Consider the following 12,332-nt stretch of genomic DNA (forward strand, 5'->3'; position numbering starts at 1 on the left):
CAGAAACTGAAAAATCATTTTGAGCTGTAGCTTGAAAGTGTGTCACTCATTGTTTAATTAAACACTGAGATATGTATGACAGGGCTGGGAGTTAAACTTTGCTGTATGGTGGGTGTTCTCTCAATTCCCTTTTTTGGCTGCCAGTTTTTAACCCAATATGGCCTACAGAGACTGCAAGGTCATTTTCACAGGTAAACACCTCAAATCTGTAGTCTAAAGCTAAATGCAGGAGGCCTTTGATCTCCTGTTAAACTCTTATGTAGGAGTCTCTGTCGTTTTGCAGTAAATCTGTTTATGATATGTTGTTTGTGCTCCTAATTATAAATTTGGAACAAAATTCTCTGCCAACAGAGATTTTTATGCTGGGAATTTAGGCTAGTTGCAAGGTTGGTTTGGGGTAACTGTAAAGATACTGTCATTTCTTGAAGTAGAAGTAATTCTGAAATAGAACTATAATGATGATTCAAAAGCACTTGTAGGAAAATACATAATCAATATACAATATTCACAGAATATCAATATGACCCTGATAGTGCAATTGAGAACAGAATTTTTTACTGTAGTAACAGGAGCATCCCAACTTTCATTTCCTCTGATGCTCACATTTGAGTTATAATTTACCAACAAGTCATTAAACTGATGGAGATGTTGCACTGGTGTGTCCTTTAAAGACAGTATTTTTCAAATGAAGGGCCAAACTGTAAATATTGGAAGTAAAGGTTTAGCAACTCTGTATACACGCAAAGAAGCAGCTTCATCTTGGGGGAAACATACTATTCTTACTGCTGCCCAAGACAGCCCCTACCCCTCCCAGGGCAGCTTTGCCCATGGCTTGGTGACATTTGTTGCTCTGGGTCTTAGGATTCCTCTGCAGGGAATAACACTGCCTCAAATAAACTGCTGTTTGACTGGTTGCTTGCAATTTTGCTGCCTCAGAAAATATCTTTGGTTATTCACTTCATTACTTTGCAGAAGTTCTGAAGCAAAGACAGAATTTATCAGTGACACCAAGTAGAAATTGGAAGAATTGAAGGGAGAGATTATGTGAGACCTTTTAATATAAAGAACTGTGGTATAAGTTAAGAAGATTATTTTATCTTCAGCTCCTCTGACAGGTCCTCTGTTACATAAGTGTTCTGCTTTTTCCAGTTAGGTATTGCCTAAACGTCAGTCACGGCCATTTCCTGAAATAGGAACGCTGAGTTTATTTAATTTGGGGGGTTTAAGTATTTTCCATTTCAGAATAATAAATACATAAGATACAGGATCTCTTCTATGTAAAGGCTACATTCTGGTAATATACAGGAGTATGTTTAGACATATTAAAAACTTCTTAGTCATGATTTTAAGAGTAAAGCTTTGATTTTTCTCCTGACATGGCTACAGCAATCTTTCATGTCAAAGGAAACCCACTGAAGATGTTGATTCATTGGGAAAGGGGTGAAATGTCATACTCCTAACTACATCTTTTCATTTTCCAAGCTCCTCCTAGAGAACTGACAGAAGAAGAAAAGCAACAAGTTCTCCATTCAGAAGAATTCCTGATATTTTTTGACCGCACAATACGTGTAATTGAGCGAGCTTTGGCTGAAGATTCTGACATCTTCTTTGACTATAGTGGCAGAGATGTAGAAGAGAAAGATGGGTCAGTTTGGGTTTTTTTTTTTTTTTGCTCCTGTAAAATGAGTTTTATAAAGACAATTCTAATAACAGGAAGCCTTAATTTAAAAAATTAATATTTTTATTGTTAAGAAAAGCCTAAAATCTCTCAGTGAAGGCCTGGGTCACTTTGTCATCCGAAATGATATTTTAAAATAGCTTTATGATTTACTGATCTGGGTTTTGGCAGGTTTTTTAATTTGATGTATTACTTAGCTGGTTTAATTTTTTGTTTCATTTTTGGGATGAAATTCAAAATTCTGGGAAAATAACTGAAAGACGTAAATACACATGTACATGTAAATGTGTACATTCCAGCTGTGTGCGTGTGTGTGCTTATGATATTTTCACAAATTCAAACTAGTGTTGTTTATATTCTACTACTGCCTCAGGTCTGTAATGGATCCCACTTTACCATGCATCGTGGGGATGAAAATGATCTCCCAAAGCGTTTGCAATCTTAACAGCTAAGACGAGAAGTGACAAGTTTTGTTTTCAGCATTTGATATGGGAGCAAAGCAGTAAAACTTGTTAGTTGAAGAAGAAATATTTAGGTTGCAGCAGCTGTGTATCTGCAGAAGCCTCATGGCAAATCAGTAGCTGTATTGCATGGGAGTTACTGGAGGCTAACCCAGAACAGCATCCGTATGGACCAGCTGTGTGCATCAGTGTGGCACTTTTGGACCAGCACTGAGCTTCAGCCTGTCCTCACAGTGTCACAGAGCATCTGCTGTCTCCATCTCTGGGAGATGGTGCTGTACCTTTAACATTTTAGGAGTCAAAAGTAAGAGAGGTTTGGTTATAGCTTGGAGGTGAAGGTTCATAAAAGTGGGAGCTGAATGCCAGGGCCAGGTTCATCCTGGGAGAAAAAGAGGGCAGAGACGGCCCAGGGTGACCCAGAAGAGTCAGGCAGGCAGTGAGAAGATTAAAAATGTGGTTTTGTGAAACAGACCTAAAATTTGTTCCTTGTTGCATCATTTTCAGCCAGACAGTCAGTGGGAGCAATTAAATCTAGGTGGCAGACTCCCCCAGGCTGAGCAGAGATCTAAGAAGCAGTCCAAAACTTTTGCACTGCTTTTCACAGCATTTGAATCCTGATACCTGAAAATCTGTCACTTTGTTTGAATTCACACAGAGATGTTCAAGCAGGAGCCAACCTCTCCTTTAACCGGCAGTTCTATGATGAGCACTGGTCAAAGCATCGTGTTGTCACCTGCATGGATTGGTCTCTTCAGGTAAGATGTGGAGCTGGGAGATGAGTTTCCATATCACTTCCACTTCTCCCTATAAAATTTATGGGCAGCCTCTCTTTGCTCTTCTTTATGCAGAGCAGAGCAGGATGTTATTTTTGAGAGAACAGCAAGGCCTTGTATGAGTGAAAGCACTTTTCTCTGTGAAGAAGGGTGGTGGATGATATAGAAGTTGTCTTTTTTTTTTTTTGTATATGTTACTTGGTCTTCAAAATCAGGATGTTGTGTTAAAACCCTAAGTTAACAAACCTACCAAGATTAAGTCTTTACTTTTCCTCCCCCTAACACTGCTTCAGCCAAAAATGGAAATTTTTTTTAGGACAAAAGGTTTAAAATTAAACTAACTAAAATTAATTTACTATATATAATATGTATACATGGTAGATGTATACATATTACATGAAATCTTTAAAAATGGTGAGAAATAAAATGAATTTTTCTAATATACCAAAATTTAAAATTTGAAAGTATCTGAACAATTTAAAAAGATTGAAAATAGATCTTTCAAAAACTGCTGGATCCTCTCTTCAAGTGATGGAAGAGGAGGCTGCAGCTGCTCTGGGTCATGCTAAGGCAGCATGCCTGGAACGTACCCAGTTTCTCTGCATGCAAAGCATTGTCATTCGAAAATAAAAATGATGATAGACTTGCTTAAGTTCTCCAAAACCAATGCAATCACATTAGCAAAGTGCAGAAACCAGTTTAATTAGTTACTCTGTTTGGAGAGCTGGGATTATCAGACATCATCACAGGTCCTGTTAAATGAAATTGGTTCCAGTTTTACTCCAGCTCCCCTTGTCCTGTTTCATCATTGTTAGCCTGTTCCTAGGTTCTGGCCTGGAGCAAAGCATGTGGTTTCCTTGGGGAGAGAACCAAGGAGTCTCTGCTCCTAAATCCACCATACACATTTAACAAAACTTCTCCAAGAGCACATTGAGTTCACAAATGCAAGCACAAACCCAGCCTCAGGCATGCCACGGGATAAGAAGCATGGGGACTTCCATCCATGCTTCTCTCTTTTCCCTTGAAATGGCCACAGAGCTGCTCCCATCCCTCTGGGCACTTCCCAGGCAAGGTGGCAGCTGCCTGCACAGGAGGCTGCAGAAAGGAGAAGAATCAGCGGGTCCCAGTGAGCACAGCTGGTAGGCTGAGCACATCTGTGTGGTGCACAACAGCCAGTTGCAGAGAAGCTTCTTTTAATAGCCAGCTTGCACTCCACGTGTGAAATGAAGGATTTATACCTTTGCTTTTATACAAAATATCAGCCTAGCAACAGGTATGTGCTATTGTGATGTGGGTGGCCTTTAAGCACATATGGATTTCCACAGAAATCAAATATAAGCCTGAGGAAACACTTATCTTAGGTTGTTCACTTGTTCAGGGGCTGGAAATTACATGGAATTCTTATCTGATATTTTCCTAACAGGCAGCTCTTACTGTACTCCCAGGGCAGCAAGAAAAAAAGCCGCCTCAGAAGAGCACTGCCAAATGTAATTGTTCAGCCCCTGGGGCTTGAAGGCATTTTCTGCTTCCCACCTCTTTGTTCCAGGGTGGCCCCTCCTGCCTTCCTCTTTGTTAACTCCTCATGCTCAGCTCCCTGGCACCCCAGCAGGGGCTTCTCCATGTGGGGGGCTTCTGCAGGCTGCCCTACAGTAGCTTGGGAGTACGGAGTTGCCTCCTCTCCTTCCTGCTTTGAGTTGTATCCACGAGACAAGAGCTGGAGCCAGACAGAGGTATTTCACGTAACCACTAGCTCTGCAGTTCACACATGCTCCAGGACATGGCAGTGTCCACTGTGCCAAAGAATAACTTGAATAATCATGGGAACTGCAGAACACATTGCTCAATTTTCAGCGATAAAACTGCTGCTGCGAAACAGCCTGGAGGCAAATAGAAGCTTAATCAAACAAAGGACATTGATGCATTGATTAAACAAGTTACTCAGTTCCCAGTCACATGTAGAATACAGTCTCAAACATGTGGGATCATTCATACCATTCAAGTTAACCCTCTAGCCCCTTGATTCTTTCACAGAACAACAGGAAAATGGCTGAGGTGCTTAAGGATCTTAGGGAAAGGCCCAATTGATTGAGAGTAAACATGAAGAATGATAGCACCTTACTCTGTCCATGGGAGCTAACTTAGATCACCTAAAGCCAAGAAAATCATCATCCTAGGGATAGTGATATGTCTTTCTGGACCCTCAGACAGAAGCCTTGAAGGAAGTTTTGCACAGCACCATTTCTATGTTGCTTTCATTTGCAGGACATCTGGGCACCCGGTGAGGACTGAAACTGTGTAAATGGAAGTAGCTTGAGTGGGGCATTGGAGTGTGCAGTGCCAGGGAGGATTTAGCGTACTGCATTCAGCTCTGTTTTTTTAAGAGTCAAAAAGCCTCATAATGGTGTTACCCATCTAGGTATGACCCCAGCATCTGCTTAAACTTTAAACTGTGTTTCCAGTCAAATACATAAACTGATTGCAAAACCTGACAATAGACCAGCAGGATTTGAGTCAGTGTCTGTTTATAGCCAGACATGCTGCCAACCATGCCCACTAAACTTCCCAGGAGCATGAACCAGCCCCAGAGTGCTTCAAAATTGGTGCTTTGGGCCTGGCCACACACGCTAGCTGGCTGTAGTCTTGCTGACAAGAGGGCTTGTTGCTTCTGCCTGCCCGTGTTTCTGCCCCTGCGTGGCTGCAGGCTCAGGCACTCGCGTGAATGGTCCCCAACCTGCTCACCACAGCGTGATGCCCTGTCAAGAGCCTGCTGCACACTCTGTTTACTTGGCCATGGGCCAGCGTGGGATGAAAAGGTTCAAAGGAGAAGCTGAGCTTGCTGTTCAGAAGTGGTTGTAAGCTCTGTTGCAGGAGTGAGAGAGAAGAGATGAATGAGAACAGTTGAGGGCAAGGCTGGCACAACTGTGTCCAGAGGTGGCATCTCAGGTGGGGGATTAATTCACCTTCAAGTGCCCCTTGGGTCTTGATGAGGGACTGGTTGGTCTACTGCTTCCTTTAAATTCCATGCAAGTGAATTGGGTGTTAAATTGTCCTTACAAGCTGTGCCAGCAGCCAGGGTCTGGAGGGATGTAGGTACAATCCAGTCAGAGTTTCCCTAAAATGGGAAAGGGCCAGGCTGTGGTGTCCATGTGTTATTGCTGATTCCTCCACACATGGGTCCAGGCTCACTCAGAGCAATGAGCTTGAGTAGGAAAATCATCAGCTCTGTGATACATTATCCATGGAACTGTACAGAATGTGGGAAGCAACAGCTGCTGGTGGCAGAAGTTACAGCTGTGTGCATTATTTCCTCCAATGGATTTTGAGAGCACAGAGGTTCAGACCCCAATAATAACGATAGGAAGGGTGGTGGTTTGGGGTTTTATTAACTGTTAAAGTGCCTTTGAACCAAATTCACAACTCCCAAAAGAGAGTTTCTTTTTCCTGCTTCCTACCAGCTGCACTGTTCTCCTGTAAAGTGGTGGATGGTTTGGTAGGAATTAACCTGGGAAAGACAAAAAGTGACAATAATTTGCAGATACTGAGAAATTTTGAGGGAAAGCATTTCTAATTTACAAGAGGAGAGTGTAGGTCTTGCACAACTCAAGCTGCTGACTTGTTGGTCTGCAGAAGCCACATGCTTTTCTCTGGACATGCCATCATCTCCACTGCCTTACCCCTCTAAATAGGCAAATACTCAGAGGGAAGGACAGAGGTTTCCAGAGGTGCCTTGTGTCAAACATGTGAGAGTGAACAACTGGGAGTTACTGTGTAGACCGAAAGTGATTGATGTTTTGTGGGTAAATTATTACTTCTTACAGTGTTTTAAAATTATGCAAGGTCATTAAGACAGTGTGAAATTCTGATTTGTCATTTATGATGTTATGTATATATAGATAGGTATATATAAACAAAGCAAATGATTATGCGTGCTGCATATCTACTTCTATACAACAGGGGATAATGGGTATACAAAAAAGTGTGACTCTGTTTTTAGAGTGCTTATTGCATCAATCCTACTGAGTCAGTGGAATTCAAGGTCACCCTGTGCTTTACAAGATGACCTCAGCATCTTGTAAAATTGAGCTTCTATGAAGAAAATGTTTTGTTTGCCATTTGAATCATCAAGAAGAGCTTTCAAGTTGATTCTGTGCATAAGTGAATAAGAGTGCATAATGAAATAAGAAAGAATAGTTTTCAGGAACGCTGGAAAAAAAAGTGAATTTCAGAATAAAAGCTAGTCAACCCTATGGTCATAGTGTTTTATTATCAGTCAGTTAAGACAGCAGTTTGTCCCTGAAGACATGTTGAGCAAATATTTTAAAATTATTCAAGCTTTCAAATTTTTCTTCCTCCTTCCTTTTCATTCCCTTTATAAATATTTTGCTAGTTGTCTTTTCTTAAGAATTACCTGCAGAAAATAACATTGCCTTTGTGATATTTTAGAATAACTGATAGAGAGCAAGTATCAGGGACTTTAAGGATGTTAGGGATGAGTAAAATGTAAAACCAAAATGAAGCAGAATAATATGATTGAACTAGCATTAATTTTATTTAAAACCAGATATTGCACATTTACTGTAGATTATTTCTGTCTGATATGATTTTGTGTAGGCTTTTCATTATCCATGTTATTTTATTTGCATTTTCTTTTCCTTTCTAGTACCCTGAATTGATGGTTGCATCTTATAACAATAATGAAGATGCTCCACATGAGCCTGATGGGGTAGCCTTGGTGTGGAATATGAAATTCAAGAAAACTACACCAGAATATGTGTTCCATTGTCAGGTAAGGCTGAGGAAGCCATCGATTTTATGCTTTAGACAAAACAATTTACTACATGGTGCATCTCCCCACTGATTATATGAAAACATTAAGGTTAAAAATTGGCATATTTAGTAAAAGTACAAGTGACAGTCCAGTGTTTTTGGAAGGCAACCAGCCTTCTCAAACAAAAGCCTGTCAGAGCTGCATGTCATTCTTTGTCTATTTAAAACAGTCCCTAGGAGATTTAGTTCATAAATCCCTTGCACTTATGAAGTAACTGTGGTGTACCACTTCCTCATGCAGGCAGTAACACATGCTTTCCCACCCACGTTAACTTCCTCGCATCCTCTGCACTCAAGCTGCCCACCCTTGCCTTGGTTCTGCTCAATATCATGTTTTGCCTTTAAAATTGGGTAGTAAACTTTGCATTTTTGGACATGTATCTGTCTTCCAGCCTAATCAAAATGGTGTCGACTTCAAGAACTACTCCACCAATTCCTTTAGGTCAGTCAGTTTGACTGTCCTTTAAGTCAGCAAAGTAGTGTTTCACTTCACTCAGTGCTACTTTAAAATTATGCTGGCTTAGAAGTTTATGGACAATTCAAAAATAGTTAAGTGTTTTATTTCTGTATGTCTGTTTGTTGTTCTTTTGCCACTGCTTTTATGTGTGAAATGGCACAGCCTCTATTGACAGCAGTGTTCAGCTCACTGCCTCTATCTCCATCAAACTGTCCAAACTGTGGAACAGGGCTTGGGCCAAATTTCAAACCTCTTCATTAATATCCCTCTGTGGTAATTAAATACAGGACAGTGGTATTCAAAAAGCCATATGGAAAAGTTTCAGCAAGTAAAACTTAACAATCAGAGATTAGTAAAACGCAGATAATTCTGTGGTAAAAATTGCTTCTCTTGGAAGGATATGTATTACCTGGCTAATTGTGTAAGCTAAGTGTCATTTTACATTTGAGAACCAAACATCTTTTTGAACTAAGTTTATGTTTGGACTTGGGTACATTATCAGATGTAACACAGTGGGAGGGAGTTGCTGGAGTTGAAGTTGCTGCTTCAACCCGATTAAGTAACCTTTAATTCTGGGCATATTTTTCTAATTTGCTATACTGAAAAACAACTTCACAAGGAGTTTAGGCCTGCAAATATGCTATACAGATTTATATACATAAATATGTATGTATGTGTGTGTGTGTGTGTGTGTCTATTACTTTTGAAAGAGGACTTGTGTTTTTCTGGGTATCATATTTGGCAGCCAATGCCAAATTGGCACTGACCTTTCAGACTGCTTAAGGTCTTAGCTCAGATCCCATGTTCAGATTCTTCTATGATACACATGCAGCTTAATGGTTTGAACAAAACTTCCAAGAGAAGATATGACATTTCTAGGAAGGATAATCCTTAAACTAGATTGATTTTGTAAGATAATGACCAGATTCAGGGTATCCCTCCTGTGCAGACAGAGGAAGATTGACTAAAGACATAATTTGTTCCATTAAAGTTCTGTCTAGATGCACTTAAACAAAAGAGGTATGACTTACTGCATTGAAAGCAATGAGACAGGCCACACTCTTCACTAGAAAAACACACACAGGACAAAGTAAGTGGTGGCCAGGGATTTGGCATGGCTGAGCTTCTGTCTAATTCTCACATTGTTGGATGTGCTCCTTTTAGAACTGGAATCTTGAAACCTGTGACTTGAGAGACATATATGACACTGTGCTTGCACATGTATCCTGGATTCATTCTCTTTCAGCTAAAGAATGTCAGTTCTGCCCATGGGAAATATTTATTTTCCTTTCAAACTGACCATAGATAATTTGCATTATAAATCCATTATGAGTTGGATCTGTCTTTGAACCATCATTATAGGGCTTTTGATGTGGAGTATCTTCTGCTTATCTTCAGATTAGATGGGGAAACCCACATGGGATTAAATGGGGAAGCAAAAAGTATACAACTTGGTCTCTTGAACACAGGTTTTGTTGTAACTGACTCAGATGGAAAATAAGAAAAGAGTAATAGCTTAGCTCATGCTCTGGATTTCAGTTCTATAGATCATCATGTTATTGTTAGTGGAAACTGTATAATTAGTAAACCCCATATAATTTATATTACCATTTTGCTAGAGAAACATTCCCTTATTCAGTCCTGATTCTATTTCTCTAGGCCTTCTGAGAGATAGACCCAATTTTGTTTCATCAAATAAATGACCTTACAACGGTCCAGCCCAACAACTAGAGATGAACACACACCTTACTGCTATAGCTGGGTTGCCCAGAAAGGCCAAATCCAGTACTTTTGATAGTACTGTGGAAATTTGTTGGAGAAACACAGTGTATTTCCCCAATAGCCCTCTATTTTCCTTCCCAATGACTTTCTATAAAAAGTGGTCTCAATAAATCCTACAAGATGACTGATATACCTTTTGCCTTTCAATTTTTGGGGCTCAGAGAGCAAGACACAAGGAAGTAGAAACTCATTTCAGATGCGACTGTCTATGAGATTTTGCGAGCCAGTTCTGAGAAGCCAAATCAATAAATGGGTTTATGAAGGCATTTCTGAGAAACTTCTAAGAAATTTCACTTCAGGAGTTCTGCTAACATCAATAGAGAGAGATCTGTGAAGCATCTCTGGACAGCTAAAGAGCTGGCTGGAGTTGCAGCAGGGAAAACTTCAGATACCAATTGTGCACATTTGGTAAATTCTTGAAGTTAGAACCCTTAATCTTTTCCTGTCTTTCCTGATATATTATCTAGATGTGTACCATGGAATTTCTTTATGTTCTTTACCTCTTTCTGAGACTGTTTTTAATCTTAAATAGGAGAATGTGAAATGCTGAAAGTTGCCAGAACCAAGGGGCTTTAGCTAAAGTTCAGCCATGACAGACCATGATGTAAAAATCTACTGGCAATGATGTTTTTCCCTAACTCCGGTCAAAAAACATTTGATTTCACTCCTGAAATGTGAAGGGTGCTGTATTCTGTAAATATGAAATTCTTACCCAATTTAAAGTCATTTTAAGTTGTTGTCTCATTAATACAATTTAAGTAGTAGTAAATTTCACAGCTCTACAATGTGTTGTGTACCAGTACTGGGTTCAATTTTAGTTAATACTCATTAAAGGAAAAGTTACAATTAGCCAAGTAGACATACTTACTCATTAATTCATGTGTACTGCCATGCGCTCTATCAGATGCTTTCTAAAATAGTCCTGATGGCTTCTACTCTTACCTCCCTGTCCGGTTTTCGGCTGTTTGAAGGGCCTGGAAAGGCCCGGAGTGGCCTTGGGGCAGCCCGCGTATCAAAGGACGAGAAGAGGCTTCAGTTCTTCTTTCAGTCTTTATGTTTATTAATTGTTTATCTAAAAGATTTTCTTTCGGCCCGACAGAGGTCTGCTCAGCAGTCAGCCATGAGCACACTGTGTAGCCCTCCGGACAGTCACCTATCTTTATACCCATGGTTACTTGTACAATATTTATCATTTTTCCCCAATCCTTTTTATTTTTATTGTCCGGTGCACTTTCAGTAATGACCAATCCCAAAGTGCCACCATCACCAAAGAAGATGGAGGAGAAGAAGAAGAAGAAGAAGAAGAAGGACAGGACACGCCCCAATTCCTCCATCTTACTTCTCTAAACCCCCCTGTACATAAATCCTAAACCCTGTGTCTCACCCTCTAATTAACTAATCCCTTCACCATTCACCCTGGTGAAGTCCTCCTATCCTCATACAGGTGTCGTCTCCCGTGTAGGATCAAAGTCCAGCCACCAAACACTTCTGGCAACATTCCAGGACTCCCGAGCCCCTCAAGGGTGGTCTCGGTGGCTCGGCACCTCAGTCCTGAGGTGCTGAGATCCCACACTTCCCATGGAATTGGTTTTTTTCTTCTATGTGTTTTATTTTTGCCCTTCTTTGAGTTTTTAAATTTCTGCTTATGTGCTGACAGTATTTTAGCTGTGACTCCCAGATTTTTTCCTCTGTAGCTCATCATACATTTCTTTACCACAATGTTAGAAATAGGAAAACAGGGAAGAATGAGGGATTGGGCAATTTGTTCATTTGTTTTCCTATGCAAGCAAAATTTGCTGTCTCAGAAGCAAAACTGGAATGGGGAGATGATATCATTTGCCAAAGGAATGAATGCTCAATGCTTTCCTTAGGTAGTGAGAAATAAATTGAGCATGCAGTTAATACTGCAGAGTGCAGACTGGGAATATCTTTGTAGGAAAGAGTCAGGGACGTCCTCTTCCCCCATGCTGGAGCATCACATACTCTTGGTGTGATCCAGAGCATTCCAAAGGCAAGACACAAGCCTTTCAGAAGTACTTCATGAAACCATGCAGATGAGTCAACCCTAGCTGGGTTGGTTTGGCAGTACCCAGAGATGGAATGAATTCCAGGAACAGCATGGAAATTGCATTGAGTCTCCCTTGGTTTAGTTGGGACAATTTTAAGCAGTGGTTCACATTGCTTCTCTCAGCTACTGCTGGTTGGTGTTTAGGCGGAGGTCACAAAAACAAAAGTAGTATCTCACAGTTATTGATGACCTAACTCCACACGTGCTCAATCCTGTATTGATTTCTGCAATGCACAGGGCTGGCCTTGCATGTGAACATTCCCTCCTGTACCATTGCTTGATAGAG

The 12,332-nt window shown here is 40.5% G+C and overlaps 1 protein-coding gene across 7 annotated transcripts in view; it reads left to right on the forward strand.

Annotated features, from left to right (window-relative positions):
• The window catches only part of DYNC1I1 (dynein cytoplasmic 1 intermediate chain 1), a 187,061-nt gene that overhangs the window by 110,681 nt on the left and 64,048 nt on the right, over positions 1–12,332 (forward strand). For all 7 annotated transcript variants that reach the window (XM_005480226.4, XM_026795232.2, XM_005480229.4 and 4 more), the window contains 3 exons: positions 1,483–1,645; positions 2,795–2,894; positions 7,573–7,698. In XM_005480226.4, the coding sequence (XP_005480283.1) occupies positions 1,483–1,645; positions 2,795–2,894; positions 7,573–7,698 (389 nt within the window). The remainder of the gene's footprint in view (positions 1–1,482; positions 1,646–2,794; positions 2,895–7,572; positions 7,699–12,332) is intronic.

Source organism: Zonotrichia albicollis, chromosome 1 (genome assembly GCF_047830755.1).
Source record: "Zonotrichia albicollis isolate bZonAlb1 chromosome 1, bZonAlb1.hap1, whole genome shotgun sequence".
Lineage (NCBI taxonomy): Eukaryota > Metazoa > Chordata > Aves > Passeriformes > Passerellidae > Zonotrichia > Zonotrichia albicollis.